Raw genomic sequence first — 17,118 nt, 5'->3', positions numbered from 1 at the left:
CAAAAGTACGACTGTACAAAGCTCAAAATTCCAGCCAACGAAGGGGAGACTACTCCATTACTACATCTCCCAAGATGCACTGTTTCCCCTCAACTTCCTTCTACGCGTGTAAACAGCGCGAAAGCCCCATAAGCCCTTTATTGAGGTCCATCTGGATGCCTGTCAAAAATCGCATACATGTTCCTTCTGTTTCTGGTCTGTCGGAGATCATAATAAAAACAAGCGTCTTACCAATCTGTTAACCGTTTTAAGTCCCGAGGCTTGGTTAATGCTAAGGTTACATCTGCTTGGTAGCTTTGCCTTTTCAGCGTGTAGCCTACAACCAACCTTTAATTAATTTTCATTAAAAAGTAAAACTGCAACAAGGAAGGTATGAGTAAGCGTGAAGGTAAGTAGCTAGTCCTGCTTTTGAGGTTGAAGAAGATGAATACAACGTTTTAGCAAAACGCTTGCTGTTGTCATCAGCATGTGATAGCAAGCCTTACTAGCCATGTAATTAACGTTGATTATATTCATGCTGAACTGATTATTATTGTATGTATTATTACTTCGGCTGTCTGCCTTTCCAGTTTTAATCGTGAAAGTGACGTTAATGCAAATTCAAAACATGCCTTAAATGGGCTAAATAGCAGAGACAGAAAGGCTTATTATCGACTTGTAGTGCTATGCTAACGCTCGTATTCGTAGCAGAAGCAACATGCTAATAATCCAGTTGTATTTAAAATCTATTTCACTCCATAATTTTGTTGTCTGAAAAGCCCCGGTCAGCAGCTCAGCTGGTGCTACAGAGGCATTTTTGCATGAAACATCCACCTGTGCTAAGCTACTTTACTCAACGCAACATCACCTGACTTTTGCCTCAGGTGAGGGATGTCCACGAAAAAAGCCTGAAGCCTTGCAGGAGGACCATGATATGACTGCCAACCCAACCTCTCCTGTCATTGCTGTCTTCAAAGGTACCATGGCATAACCCCTGTGTTTTGATTGCACTTATTCATATGGATTCTCTTCTTTCTGTTGTTGAGACACCAGTTTGTACTCTTAACTTCAAACATGTTGAAGTTTTCCAGCAGGAGCTTGACACCAAACATGACAAGTATGAGCGTCTTGTTAAAATCAGTCGAGATGTCACCATTGAAAGCAAGAGGACCATCTTTCTTTTGCACCGGGTGACGAGGTATGTGCTATTTCAGAAATGCATGTACTGTATAATTAACTTACATAGTATTTACGAGGGAATGCCACTCAGTTTGAGAATTTACATGATATTCCAATAACTGCAGGCTACATTTGTCTTTCTACTTTGTGTTTTTGGACTGAGCTGTAGATTTGTATGGCATTCACCTCTTTTGTTTCTGGCCTTAGTCAACAGTGTTTCATGAATGCAAACAGAGTTATCCAAGGTAGCAGAAATAGCAAAGATACTGTTGTTTTTGTCTGAATTTGAATAAAAAATGTATTGCACCACCTTGAAAATGTTCACGTTTGGCTCAAACCATCTCAGCTTTCAGCTATATTGTTTTGGAAGTGGGATGATGGTGTCGAATGGAAGTCATGGTATTCAATTCAAATTATTTGAACAACAAGTAATGTGACGCTAAAGTCATTGTCGTTTTAATGTACTGTTTTCAAATTGAGATCTAAATAATAATAATAAAAGACAATAAGTAACAACTAGTTGATATAGCTGACTTGATTTGGTTACGAACGAACATCTACAGAAGAATAACCCAAAATTGCCAATCAACTTTATACAGTTATTTTTCTTTTATTCTGAAATTCCAGGATCATTAAATAAACAAGTCATGTATAATTCCTCTTTTGTGCTGTGTTGTTTACATTGAGATTGTTTGAGCTATACATGATTAAGAAACTTGCCCACATGACATGCCTAACATTGATTCTGTCCATTGTCATTGGCTGGGCAGTGTACCAAATGTAGAGGATGTTCTGAAGGAGTCAGATGTGAAACTGGAAGGAGTGAGGCAGAAGATCAGCCAGATCGCTGAAGAGCTGAGAGGAGAAGACATACACCAGTTTCACAGAGCTTTCACCCCAGGTGGGACTTCATACAAACCACAAATCAGCTTAGATTCATATGTCTCTGTTTCATTGCTTCACTCAATATGAAAAGTGCATGCATGTAACACTTTTCAAGGCTAGGTTGTAAAAACAATTCTGCATAGATATGTCGTTGATGTAAAAAAGAAAAAAGCAACAAGATAAAACCTGATTATCTATGTAGTGAGATTAACAGTGGAAAAATTACAATCTGGGAATTATGCTTGGCATCAGATCCTTGTTATCTGTTGTGTTGATTTGCTAATTCAGATTGATTAATCTGATATGATATCCCATCAAATGTCCCACTGACAGACAAGGTGTGCAGCTAGTTAACCCAATGTACACCAGATCCGGTATGGCGCCGTGCAGATCCGGTAAAACTGCCGGAACAGACTCTCGCCCATCTTAACTTATTCTCCGCCACATTGCGTTATTTCCGAATCAACGCCTTCCCTGCCATTGACGCAAATCTGCGTCAATGGGTCTTTTCACTGCCATACGATAGATCGCGCTCTTGGCCACCTTTGAACTGATTACCATACTCGTCTAGTCCTCTGCAAGCCAGAGTTTTCCCCCACAAAACCGTGCAGCATTCTCAGCATCGATCTCCCTTCATGGAGGAAGCTCAAAACACATCCTCAAAGCGTGGTACAAGGAGTTGTTTCTCCTGTATTTCTCATATCTCTCATATATATATATCTCATATATATCTCATCTCATATATATATGTGTGTATATATACATTACATTACATCATTTGGCAGACGCTTTTATCCAAAGTGACTTACAATATCACATTTTGTAAACAGTAGAGAAATCAACTATGCAACACAATCTATGACAGCTACAACTTTTTGAAGGAATAGAGTAGCACTTGTAGAAAGTAGTTAGAGAAGGAATGAGTTTTTTTGTATGCATACATATACTTACAGTACATATATACTATATGCATACACAAATAAGAACATTATGTACATATACATACGCATATACATGAATGTACATACACATAGTAATAACCTCTTGTATTTGCACATTTCAGATGCATACATGTAGCTCTCAAACAGGCCAGAGTCTGCTCTTATCATGACAGGGTACTCTGCACTACATTATCCACACGGCTGTGTGAGAGTGACCTTGATCCAGGCCTGGATATAACCGACACGCCCTCTGATAAAGTTGTTTTCCCCTCAAGAATCAAGAATATCAGTTTTTGTAAGAGTAGCCAAAATGTCTGCAAAGTTTGGAGGAAAACATTAGTGGGAGTTAGGGTGAGCTGTTATCTAGCAGCTGGGGAAGTCATTTTTAGATTGTGGTTACTCTGGAATCACTGCTGCATCCCGCGCGACGTGACCAGTGGCAGTTCCCACCAATTAGATGGTCCCCCTTTTTTCATTTTTTTATCGTCCGTATTAGATTGAGTCAGGGCTCTCTCGCCCTGCTGCAGCTGATAAACTTGGCTGGACTAGAAGTCTCCACGCAAATGGCTTTGCTCCCCCCACTGTTTTTTTTACAAGGACCATTAAAGATATTGTGGGCTAAATTTGAACCAATTACTGGCGATAAGAGGGCAGTGCGGCACTTTGATCAGCTGTTTAGCTTGACCCTGCTAGCAGCTATCTGTCAGAGCTGTGCAGAATGATAGCAATGGCTTTTCCCAATGTCCAACGTGAACTGAATGCACTGCTCTGTGTTGCAGGCCGGTCGTCACACATGCATTTGGTCAAATGTAAAACCATGCATCTCCAAAATACCAACTTGAAAAGCAGCCTTATTTTTCGGCCTCTCAAGTTTATCCAACCGTCTTTTATTTTCTTTTTTCTTTTTTCCAATTTGAATCTTCTCAACCCATAGAGGAGCATGTCACATGAACACAGTGATGATGACCAAGATTGTTCATTGACATGTGCTTTAGGGCCCTGACTAACGATTATGTTCATTATCGATTAATCGGTTGATTATTTTCTCAATTAAAAATGTTGATCATTGTTTCCCCAAAGCTATGAGATCCTCAAATGTCTTGTTTTGCACCAGAACCAGAAAAGATATTCACTTTACTGTCATATAAGAGGAGCAAAGAAACCAGAAGATATTCACGTTCAAGAAGCTGGAATCAGATCATTTTGACTTTTTTTTCTTAAAAATTACTCTAATCGATTAATCGATTATCTAAATAGTTGACGATTAATTTTCTGTCGATCGACTAATGGATTCATAATTGCAGCTCTGGTGCACTTTATTATCTCCACAGGAGGCTCTGGAATTTGACTGTGGGGAATCACCATCTAATCTTTAACCTCCAACATATCTACTAGCTGTTTAATCACAAGTTGTGGTGTAGCAGTCGGACCCAGGTCACCGAGGTCTAGGGCTGTCAAAATTGCCCCAAAATCATATTCGAATATTCCCCCTAAACAAAACATATTCTTTCGAATATATTCGAATACTTGTTCTTTCTTTTTTGCATGCGTGGCAAGGCAAGCCAATACAACCAGAGAGCTTATATAACTACCGTACTTGGCATATTTATCTGAACATATATATATTTTTTTTTACTTCAGTATAAACATTGTTTCCCCCCCATATTTATTCAGTCAGTACCAGGCAAACGATGTATGTTTTTATGTTGCCCTCTTGGCCATGTTTTTTACCTGGTTAAATGTAAAAAATAAATAAATAATAATAATAATAATACATTTGAATATTATATTAAAATATTATTTTAATTTTCATATTCGAGTATATATTCGAAATTAGAATATTATTTCACAACTCTACTGAGGTCAGGCCTCGGCCACGGCCTTGGTGTTGTTTACCTGCCCAGCCCTCCACTTTTCCAAGGGCCGTGCCAGTAGATCCTCACTAGTTGCCTCTCTCTGCGCAGTTGCTTTTCCCTGAGTCATTGTTTGGACATTGTCTCATTTTTCAGTTTTTCTGTGGCTGTTTGACCAACGGTGGAAAAAGAAACTAGAGCGCACACAGCCACTCAGTAGGCAGGTGCTGGACAAATAAATGATCAACTAGTAGGAAGAAATAAAGTACGCACACTACTGAAGTGTAGCTCCTGGTCAGTTTAAACTGAAGTGCGGGGATGAATCAGTTGAAACTGACCGGGAGCTTTACACTTCAGTGTGCAGACTTTATTTCTTGACCTTGAAGGTAACACTGCTACTTCAGAGTAAATAACATGAATAGATCCTGGCACTAAACTCAGGAACTGAACTCCGCCTGCCTGCCTCAAAGCCTGTGTAACCTTTTCATGTCATATCCTGTCCACCCGGAGACAGGGTTGTGTTCTCCAGGCCAGTGTCATAGCTATCCAGCCATCGCTAATGTTTAGATCTGTGTGTTGGATTATAAATAAAACTTCCATAAACTTGATGGAAAACAGACAATCCCAATGATTAAACTAAAGGTTTGTATAGGAAAGTTGTCTCTTATTATTCAAAACATATGTTTTGAATGTTTCTGTGTGTATATCAGGGTAGGAAATTAGCGGGGGCTCAGGGCAACTTGCCTGTAAAAAATCTAAAATTGCCCTTGGAATTGGGGTGACAGGGGCTTTTAAATGCCCCCTTAAAATAAACTTTCTCTATTTTAATACGGACAATACTCTGTATTTGCAAAGCGTGTCCGGATTTTGTTCGGCAAAGTGGCCAGCTAGGCATCTGTACCTACACAACCCCTCCCACTAGCGTTATTGACCTCAGTGACGGCCAGCGCAAGCTAGCTGGCCAGATAGGTCACTGGGCACACTCGTTTTTCAATAGACAAACCACCTGCTGAGTCAGGACTAGAATCGTATCGAAATGAAATGAAATGGAAACAGTCGCTGACCCTCTCCTGGGTTAGTTTAGTTTAGTAGTAAAATTGCCCTGGAAATGATTCCAAACGCCCCCGAAAAATATTTCACAAGGGCAAAAAAAAAAAGCGCCTTTGTTAACAAAAGTTAATTTCCTACCCTGGTGTATATGTGTGGGGAGTCTACTTTTTCCTAATTTGATTGAAAAGTTGGTTGACAATCGTTTCCTGTGCCCCAGACAAGAGAGGTTTAAGAGAAGGCCAACAAGCCACCAATTTAAGATGGGAAAATTTAATTACTGCATCCATATCCTATTTCCTGTTTCCCATTTGTGATTTCGACACAAGATTGTACAGAAAGTGGGTCTAGGAAAGGACAAGCATGGACACTGTGAAAGCCGAGATATTTCAATTCTAACATTCAAAAACCACAGTCAACTGACCGTTGGGGTTTTAGACAGTAGCAAACTGTCTGGGGTGTGTGATGGATTCGGCCCACCTCAGTGGTGTGATTGGACCGAAGAGAATATGACAAGTGCAGTGAGAGACTGTTCGCGGGGATGAGCCCCATCCTCCCTCCAGCTCAATGTTGTTAGCGCGGTTAGCGGCAGCGAGATGGGACACACTTTGATGTTCAATTGCCGTTCGGAAAGTAAACTACAGACACAAAGTCTTTCCGTCCTGCGATTATTGCCGTGTGTTTACACACGGGGGCAGAAAACAAACGAGGGGTCATCTCAGTTGGCCACTGGTTCAATCAAAAGACTCTAGTCGGATTTGCATCGTTAGCTACATCCACGATCTACTTTGCAGTATGAATACTTTATGTAATGCACTGTATCTGCACACTTAGCATATTGTGCTTAGTTGTTATACTGTACATACTAGACATCTTTTTAGAATTTTACCTCAAGTGTTTTTTAGTAAATCAAGTAAGTCATACATATAAACACAGAAAAATGCAACATGCAAACAGACGCAAATGGAGAGAATAAGGAAATCCCTCCCCCCTGATTCTTGGAACGGTTACATTTTAGTGCAGTGGTTCTCAACTGGTCTAGACTCACAAACCACATTTGTATGCCTCCGCCGGCGATAGCCAGGCCGGAGGCACTATGGACGCGATATCTGAGGAACGCCTTGATGGAATTTTATCAAATTTGCCTTAAACATCCACTTAGACTCGAGGATGATCTGATTAGATTTTGGTGGTCAAAGGTCAAGGTCACTGTGACCTCTCGAACGCCATTTTCAAGCTTGTTAACGCGATATCTAAGGAATGCCTTGACGGAATTCAATCAAATTTGCCTCAAACATCGACTTGGACTCAAGCATGAACTGATTCGATTTTCATGGTTAAAGGTCAAAGTTCAAGGTCACTGTGACCTCACACACCCAATTTCCAAGCTCTGTAACGCAACATCTCAGGAGTGCCTTGACGGAATTTCTTCCAATTTGCCTCAAATGGCGATTTGGACTCAAGAATGAACTAATGGCGGAGGCATAAATCCACGGTACTGTCGTTCTAGTTCCTTAGTCATTAAGTCGCGACCCAATTTACCAGAATTTTGCCTAACTTTGTAGCATCATTTAGCCACCTTTGCAACAAGCTAGCATGGCATGTTGGTACCAATGGATGCCATAGGTCTTCTATTTTCATATGCACACATCCTCGACCCACTCAAAACGGCCCCGTGACCCACTTTTGGGAGTCCCACCAGTTGAGAAACACTGTTTTAGTGTGTGCATTCCAGTGTCAATCATTTTCTTATCTGTTGATTCGTGCATTTTGATCTCATTGGATGTATTTATTGTATTAGGGATCCAGGAGTATGTGGAGGCCGTGTCCTTCCAGCACTACATCCGTCACCGCACCCTCATCAGCCTGGAGGACATCAATGCCAGACTGGTCTTCATGGAAACAGAGAAGGTTCATTTGAAATGGGCCTTTCTTGTTCAACTGTATACCGTGTTTCTGCTGCGAGTTCATCATGTTGCACAACCATCTGTTTTAGTCCCAAGCCCATGGTTCTAGTAAGTGGAGGCTGTGGTGCTGCACATGTTTTCTTTGGCCTGGTAGCTGACTCATGTAAGCCAAGGTAATGGCCTCCACAACCCAATGTGACAGGCGTTGCTTAGAGATGGGCTTGCCTAAACCAGGATTAGCCCAGGAGATGAACAGCCGTTCACTCTTCCTGGGGAATACAGGGTTAACAGTGTCATTGCATTAAACAATATTAATATATTATATGATTACATTACATTATATTATCATATTACATATAAAAAATTATGTATGTATTTGTGGCCCAGCCGTGCCTATGAGATAACGGGTGCACAACATAAAACATTGTTGACACCATAAATCTTTTGTCTAACGCCTCAATAGATAAGAATTTCTATCAAAGCCTGGTTCAAAAATGTTGCTAATGTCTCAAAGCACGTTCAAAAGCTCATTTTAAGGCTTACGCGACAAAATCCTGATATGCACGAGGGCTTGTTGTATCCTCTTTTTGTCCCAGGGTCCAGCTGAAGGCGTACCGGCGGGCTCTGAGGTCCTGAGCTTCCAGGTGACGCCCGCAGACTACCTGCTGGGCGTGGCCGACCTGACGGGCGAGCTGATGCGGATGTGCATCAGCAGCGTGGGCAACGGCGACATCGACACGCCCTTCCAGCTCAGCCAGTTCCTGCGGCAGATCCACGACGGCTTCTCCTACATCGGCAACACGGGCCCCTACGAGGTGTCCAAGAAGCTGCACGTCCTGCGCCAGAGCCTGGGCAAGGTGGAGGACGCCTGCTACGCCCTGCGTGTCCGCGGCTCCGAGATCCCCAAGCACATGCTGGCCGACGTCTTCTCCAGCAGGGCCGCGCTCATCGACCACGACGAAGGCGTGGCCTAGAGACCCCGCCCCCGGGCACCTTCCACAACACACTGCGACAAATGTCCATCCTAACGAGTTATTTAGTCTCATATTCAGCCTCAAGTCTTTTTTCTTAAAACAAGAAGAATTCATGCTGTTTCACTTGTTTCAGGAATGATTGAGAAAGGAGTGTCAGTATCTTAAAAAAACAAGTCAGAAAAGGGCAGATCACTGTAGCAAGAAACTGACACTTGATTCTACAAAATTCTCGAAACTAGTTGATTTGCATTGAAACAAGTGAACTCTATTTTTCACTTGTTTTAAGAAAATTGTGATTTTCAGACTCAATAATAGACTAAAATGAATGGAGATTTTTTTGCAGCGCATGCATAACCTAATGTTCTGTACGGTGCAGTTGTTTCAGGTTTGCAGTCGTGTGATGTTTATGTAATTGTTTTTTTTATCAGATTCGACTGATGTTTGACATGTTTTATGCCACGAGACGCTTGTTAATTTTGTTGGACACAGTTTTTTCCGCCGTGGCAAAAGTTATCGCAATGACGTCCCAATGTCAGCCAAGGAGAGATGTTTTCAACAAAGCCTTCAATACTACAGTATTCCAACAAACACGTTTCACTGTATTTTTATTTTGTTTTTGATACGAGATCTGATGGTTATTTTGCATTGAAATCGGAAACAATGAATAAACGTTGTGTGCTTCTAATATGACACCCTCTTCAAGTCTTTTTAAGCTGCTTTGATGGTGTGCATGTGCGTGCGCATGTCGTGTGTGTTAGTTTATTTTTCTCTCCAAGCCCTCCCCCGCCTTCCCCTTCTCTATCACACAGGGCTGTATTACTGAACGGGCGTACCGGGCCCAGGGGCCCGAGAGCTCAGGGGGCCCATGAGCTAGAGTCTCTGTGGCGGCCTGCGAAGAGACTCTAGCTGAGACTAGCTTATGGGCCCCCTGAGCTCACTTCGCAGCTGAGACTCTAGCTTATGGGCCCCTGAGCTCACTTCGCAGGCGGCCTGCGAAGAGACTCTAGCTCAGGGGTGCCCAAATTCTTTCCCATGAAGGGCCAAAACTCAATCTGGGTGGAGGGCCGAGGGCCAAAAATAAACGTTGTGGAATTACATTAAAATGTATTGTGTTTTATAGAAAATTAACATTCTAAATCTAAAATAACATTTCAATATAATAATCTACTTTTTATCTGTTTGGTAATTGTAATAATTTGCAATTGGTTATATTGGTATATATAAAAAAAAAAAAACATCTGCATTTTCAGTAAACACCCAGTTAAAAACAGTTGTATTTTCCACCTTTGTAATCAAGAGAGAAATTTGACTTAATTCACAACTTGAAAAATCCTCAAGGTACTTTGAAAATCAGCTTTATTGTCCATCTTTTGTAAACAATTTGCCATGACAATTTGCAGGGATACAATCTCAGGAGTGAACACAGTATATCCGCAGCCACGTTCAGACACTTTCACAAAGTCACCACATGAAAAAGCGTGTCCACCCTTTGCAATCAGTGCAGATATCTGATAACTTGCCCGAGTTGCATTCTGGATAAAAAAAATCAGGGCAAAAAAAAAAGGTGAGGGGGGGCCCATGAGGGGGGCAGGCCCAGGGGCCCGTGAAGTCATAATCCGTCTATGCTATCACACACAGATAATCTAAGGTAGAACCATTGGTTGTCTGCGCTGCACCGTGGAGGAAACATGACCTTTGTACGTGTGTACGTGCCTATTCTCTGGCAGGCTCCCTGGCACCCGCCCACACACCTTGCCTCCTCCCTCTACCCTCCTTATGCAATCTTCGCCAGTTAAGCACATTCAAACTAAGTTTTGGCAAACTGCCTCATTCACCATCACCTGCTCCACCATATTCCTCATTCACCATCACCTGCTCCACCGTATTCCTCATTCACCATCACCTGCTCCACCATATTCCTCATTCACCATCACCTGCTCCACCATATTCCTCATTCACCATGACCTGCTCCACCGTATTCCTCATTCACCATCACCTGCTCCACCATATTCCTCATTCACCATCACATGCTCCACCATATTCCTCATTCACCATCGCATGCTCCACCATATTCCTCATTCACCATGACCTGCTCCACCGTATTCCTCATTCACCATCACCTGCTCCACCATATTCCTCATTCACCATCACCTGCTCCACCATATTCCTCATTCACCATCACATGCTCCACCATATTCCTCATTCACCATCACATGCTCCACCATATTCCTCATTCACCATCACATGCTCCACCATATTCCTCATTCACCATCACATGCTCCACCATATTCCTCATTCACCATCGCATGCTCCACCATATTCCTCATTCACCATCACATGCTTCACCATATTCCTCATTCACCATCGCATGCTCCACCATATTCCTCATTCACCATCACATGCTCCACCATATTCCTCATTCACCATATCCCTCATTCACCATCACATGCTCCACCATATTCCTCATTCACCATATTCCTCATTCACCATCACATGCTCCACCATATTCCTCATTCACCATATCCCTCATTCACCATCACATGCTCCACCATATTCCTCATTCACCATATTCCTCATTCACCATCACATGCTCCACCATATTCCTCATTCACCATCACATGCTCCACCATATTCCTCATTCACCATATTCCTCATTCACCATCACATGCTCCACCATATTCCTCATTCACCATATCCCTCATTCACCATCACCTGCTCCACCATATTCCTCATTCACCATCACATGCTCCACCATATTCCTCATTCACCATCACATGCTCCACCATATTCCTCATTCACCATCACATGCTCCACCATATTCCTCATTCACCATCACATGCTCCACCATATTCCTCATTCACCATATTCCTCATTCACCATCACATGCTCCACCATATTCCTCATTCACCATATCCCTCATTCACCATCACATGCTCCACCATATTCCTGACAGAGAGCTTGTATGCGTTTGCTATTTCCTGACCACCTGATTGTGTCAGTTAACAGTATCCAGATGGATGTTTTAAGGCCTGTAGAGAAAACAGTTGTTGGATGGGCACAGAGTAAAAGTTGTATTATCTGCTGGTAACAGAAACGTGTATTCCTGTTTGGAAGAGAGTATAATTCATTGTCAGATTTAGAGACTAGGAGAACGCATGATTTGTGAGGCTGATTATTCAAACGACAACAAGACTCCCTCTATATGAAGGCTTTCCGGTGTTTCCCTCCATAGAGACAGCAGCTGTTGTTCTCTGTTGGCCCGGGTCACTTCACTTCTTATGGAGCTTTAGCGTGAGATTTATGAAATGTAACGCAGACAAGACACACATTCTGCTTTGTGCATAAGTGGAGGGCATTTGATGTTCTGTTGGTTGATCTCTTACTGTAGTTAGTGTTGACCTAGTCCCAGGGTGATGCTTGTGCTGTTCCTTCCATAGACTAAAATAAAGGTAGGCTTTCAATGTTATCTAAGTGTGCCCCGCTGTGGTCAAAAGTAGTATTGCATACAGTATGTGGACAGCTTGCATGCTTTCTTCTATGATGAGGGAATGATATGAAATAAAACTACCAGCATTAATATTGTAATCTGAAGCTAAACAATGCAATTAAATACAAGTACAAATAGTGATGATGATGGAAAAAGTATTCACTCCCTGTTTGATTTTCTGCCTTTTTGTTTTTGCACATTTTTAGATTCAATTTGGTCAGATCTTTGAGTTGTAGTTTATAGAGATCACACCACAGTTTGGTGCCTTTCTCTTGTTTCGTGTGAAAGGTCGTCACCCCCCCTGGTTTTGGACCAGCCAAGCCCAATATAAATCTCATAAAACTGTCTTCTTGTGCCAGGTTCCTTACAGTGTTTCTCAACTGGTGGGTCGAGACCCAAAAGTGTGTCGCGGGACCGTTTTGAATGGGTCGCGGATGTGTGCATGGGAAGAAAAAAAAGTTGTTCTACTTCTTGAGGATGCCGGCATCCGCATCCGTGGCCAACATTACTGTCTTTCAGAGGCTGTAGCAGGCTCATTTCTAGAGCCAGAGTGAATAGACCCATTGGTACCAAACATGTCATGCCACCTTGTCGGAAAGGCTAAATAACACTCCAAAGTTACGCTACATTTCGGCGAGGGAAAGACTGCCATGGCCATTTTCAAAGGGGTCTCTTGACCTCACGACCTCAAGATATCTGAATTAGAATGGGTACTATGGCATGCACTTTTTATGCTAATCCCATGCGGTATAAAGGCCTAAAAGATTTAATCCGAAATTTGGGTCGTGACTTAATGACAATGAAAAAATGTGAGCCTTGAGGCTACCGTAGATCAGTTGAGAACCATTGCTAAGTGGGATTTTAGGGGGTAGGGTTTACACCAGGGGTGAATACTTGATGTCACCTATGGATTGCATTTGACTTGATTTGATTTCATCTCCTGTTTCAAATTAGAACACCGGTAGATTGCACTTCTTCATCACCATAAGGTTTTTGACTTTCCGTAGTATGAGATGGTAGAAGTTATGGAAGGGTCAAAAGTGCACCTTAGTTTCGGGATGCTGTGGTTTGACTTTAAATGAGCTGTTGAGTAGGTATAATTTTAAGTCAAGGGATTGTTAAATAGCAGACCTCTTCTGTCAAACCAAAATACATGTAGTTATGAAGTAAATAAAAAATAATGTAATGCCCCCACATGCCAGACTTTTTCTGAGGTCTACCCTCTCACCATCTTGACAAGTTGACAGCAAAGATTAGGGGACTAAGAATTGAATGAAACTTTATCTACACAACTACGTGTCATGATATTTGTATAGAGGTTTGATGCTTCTTTCTTTGGGTGTAATGGGGGCGGTCAAGATCTGACAAGCTTTCTGTGACAGTTTGGCTTATAATGGCTTTCTCTGAATGAGCAGGGAGAAGTGTATGTTTGACCATAATCATTCGAAACAGGTGGCAACCTTGTACTGAAGTTGACATTTGAGATAGGCTTTCTCTGGAAGCCCCGCAGTGTTAATTATTAAGCACTGGGAAGTGTTCTGCGGTCACGAGTTGTGGTCTAGTGATCAGGCAGTTTGGTTGATTTGTTTATCAAATTGCTTCTAATCTTTAATGCCGATGGCAGATGATCTCACAAGACATGTGATGCAGCACAGCCCGTGCCTTCTCCTATCTCCTCTGCAGCTCTGGAGGGTATTCTCCCTCCAGAGCTGCAGCAGAGGCAACAATAAAGGCCTGAACAGAGCTTTTCATCATCAGCCCTGTCCATCAGTCTCTTCAGCCCAGCCAAGCTGAGTGAAAGGAGGGAGGGAGGGATGGTGAAAAGACTGCTGTGTGTGTGGGGTCTCTGGGGGTTTTCCCCATACATTCCCATACTGCAAAAAGGGAAAAACAACTCACATTGCCTACCACAGAGAAGGTTGAGGGACATGTTTCAAAATATGCACATTGTCAGATTTTATTTTATTTGGATTAAAAAGGGAATTTTATTTTATTTTGATCAAAAAGGGAAAAACAACTCACACTGCCTACCACAGAGAATGTTGAGGGATATATTTCAAAATATGCACATTGGAAAAACATTTTTTTAATCATTCAGTCAAGTTATTCTGATTCCGATTACATTTGTGCTCAAAATATATGTTGGACATACTTGCAGAAAATTAGGTAGGCTATTTCCAGTGTCCAAGATGTATTTTGAATGATTTGATTTTATCTGGGGAAATAACAAAATATTTGGTTTCAGAGGATACCACAAACATTTGCTTACCAGTAAGCATTGAGCAATAACATAAATACAGCACTATGAATATCATCATCATGTCAGGCTAGAAATAGGCTACAGGTTTTTTTTGGCCACGTTTTTGGTCAACTAAAGTATTTTCAAACAGCGCCGTTTGTTTGCCTGGCTGTCTGTCTGTCATCTGAGGCGGGAGGGCTGGAGGAGTCTGGAGTCAAATTCCTGAACACGTAGGAGCTGCTTGCATCACGCTGCTCCTCCAACACGAAGCGTAAAGGCGCAGCGCATAGCGGACCACTGGGGGACTGATTCATGTTCAGACCAGATAGACAGACAGACATCTATTAGGGATAATATATCTGCTGGTACAGCCTGTCATCGGATTTTCTTCACCTTTTTCCTCAGGGAAAGACCATAGAAACCATATTTTCTTCTCTCCAGACCGGCGTCTGTTTTATGCGCAGCCCGGCGGAGCCACTTGTTTGCCGCAGAAGAGACATGGAGAAGCTATATTTTTAAGAATCGCGCTATCGGAAGGAGGGGGGGGGGGGTGTTTTGTTTTGGACACAGCAGTGGTTGCAAGAGCCAGTTTCACACACTGTTCCGAAGAGGAGGGGGGGGGGGGGGGGGGATAACGGTCCGGGTCACTTTTCAACAGCGGAAATGAGCTCAGGCGCAGTGGCTGGCTGGCTCCACTTCTACAACATGGTCGTTTTGACTCTCATGTAGTCCCGGGATTTTGTTTCACACAGCAGGGCGAGATAGGCTCCAGGCCGTTCACGACAAGATGTTTGCTGGACTAATGGGCCTGGAACGTCGCTCGAACTCTCTCCTTCACCGCTGCGAAGTCATGGAAGGTAAGATATAATCTGTTGTAGCCTACTAGATCATCTACTCTGCAGTTTCTTCTCATTAAACACCGCATCAATTGGAGATAAATAGATCTATATGACTCTTCCAGGGATGAATATGATGTGAGGATGATGATGATGATGGTGGTGGTGGTGGTGGTGGTGATGGTGGTGGGGATGGTGGTGGTGGTTGATGATAGTGATGATGATGAAGGCTTATGAATTCTCACCATGATCGTCACTGAAATCCAAAAATATCTAAGAAGTAAGTCTGTGGTAATAATGGAGGAATCGGATGGGTGTTATTTATTGAAAAGGTGGTGATGTTGGGGGGGGGGGTGGTGATGAGAATACACAGAAGGAGAAGAGGATGATGGTTAGGTTAGGTTAGGTTTTTATTGAAAGTTAAAGCAATAAAGACAAATACAAAAAGCCCCCGTTTCCACATACGAGAGGGAAAGCCACAGTAATACAAATCCAATACATTCGAGGATGAAAAACACAGAAAAGTCCAGGACTTATTTCCGCTGTGGTCCTCATGATGGAAGTAAGACAGACAAGGCAACACGAAAAACAAGGCAACAACACTGACTATCAAACAATCAACATCAATTATGCATCCAATAAAATAGTTATGGCCCTATAGATTGTTCTGAGAAACTATGGGCCCTCCACTAGAGGCGCTATCTAACTAGGTTGGCCAAAAGCCACTTCTTGACTGCTCCTTTGAACTGGCTTTTGGACCTCATGGATTTGAGAGATGCTGGCAGAAAGCTTCAGGACTACTCTGATTACTTTGTTCTGTGCAGTTTGTAGCCTGTTGCTTAGAAGTTTAGAAATACTGTCAGTTGTACCAACAAGTGCAAGCGTAGTCGAAATTGCTTTGGACAAGAGCCACTGCCAGGATCTTCTATCTATCTTGTAGATCTTCATGATGAAGATCTACAATAACAACAGCAGCAGCAGCAGCAGGGCCTACTCTACCCTGCCCGTGAGTTTGGATTGGATGGGATAACACACATAATGGGTATAGGATAAAGTATACTGCTGAGTGTGAGCCATCTAAAACAAGACCTGCCTGCAAGCGTATAGGACTTTTACATCTGGATTGCATTATGTTGCGACCTTTTGAAAAGGTCATAGCATAATTCGCTCACATTAATATGTCCTTTTATGTTAGCGATTATAGCGAATAAGCAAGAAAGACGGAATAACTGTTTCTGAGCCCTGCTTCGGATGGTCTTCCACACTGACATCCAGTCAAAATGTCTGCTGTATTCATCACCAATGAGATTAACTCACATTTTTCCATAAGACAGGAAGTGGCACATGCTTTTGAGAGAAAATATTATTTCTATATGCAGACAGCGCTGCATTCTAAAATCAAATCAATGAGGGTAACAAATTATGATTATGGACAGTTCAAGTGACCTAAATAGGTCAACTTGACAGTTATCTAACCTTTTTCTCGTTCTGGGAAGCAGCTTTTTCCCAGTGTCTGAGGTAAATAGTGGCCCCATGCACAACTGGTCTTGTGTGCTGTACTGGTCGTTGCTATAGTTACAGTGTATCTTTCTCTCCATTCACGGTTAACATCACTATCTCACTATAGTTACAGTGTCTCCATTCACAGTTAACATCACTATCCCACTATAGTTACAGTCTCTCCATTCACAGTTAACATCACTATCCCACTAATAAAACAGCAGCGCCTCAGCCTCATTACCTCCAGCTGCTTCATGTTCCTCATGTGAGCATGCAGGAAGTACGTGGCTG

General features: G+C 42.4%; 2 protein-coding genes across 2 annotated transcripts in view; both read left to right on the top strand.

Annotated features, from left to right (window-relative positions):
- The first annotated feature begins 182 nt into the window (after positions 1-182).
- tsnax (translin-associated factor X) lies at positions 183-9,444 on the top strand. The gene is made up of 6 exons (XM_083658180.1): positions 183-388; positions 864-956; positions 1,063-1,177; positions 1,929-2,059; positions 7,686-7,795; positions 8,388-9,444. Exons 1-6 carry the CDS (start codon positions 373-375, stop codon positions 8,763-8,765), a joined length of 843 nt encoding a protein of 280 aa, XP_083514306.1. The 5' UTR covers positions 183-372; the 3' UTR covers positions 8,766-9,444.
- Positions 9,445-15,277: 5,833 nt separating this feature from the next.
- Positions 15,278-17,118, top strand: part of disc1 (DISC1 scaffold protein) — a gene marked incomplete at its 3' end in the record, with an annotated part of 58,239 nt that continues 56,398 nt past the window's right edge. The window contains exon 1 of the mRNA XM_083658288.1: positions 15,278-15,348. Coding sequence (XP_083514414.1) covers positions 15,279-15,348 — 70 coding nt within the window. The 5' untranslated portion in view covers position 15,278. The remainder of the gene's footprint in view (positions 15,349-17,118) is intronic.

Source organism: Poromitra crassiceps (genome assembly GCF_964638095.1).
Source record: "Poromitra crassiceps genome assembly, chromosome: 22".
Taxonomy (NCBI): domain Eukaryota; kingdom Metazoa; phylum Chordata; class Actinopteri; order Beryciformes; family Melamphaidae; genus Poromitra; species Poromitra crassiceps.
The sequence above is the reverse complement of the archived record's forward strand: the minus strand, read 5'-3'. Positions and strand labels throughout refer to the sequence as shown.

Coding starts and splice junctions, on each gene's coding strand:
- tsnax (XM_083658180.1), top strand. Junction 957..1,062: donor TGTCATTGCTGTCTTCAAAG/GTACCATGGCAT, acceptor AACATGTTGAAG/TTTTCCAGCAGGAGCTTGAC. Junction 2,060..7,685: donor TCACAGAGCTTTCACCCCAG/GTGGGACTTCAT, acceptor TTATTGTATTAG/GGATCCAGGAGTATGTGGAG.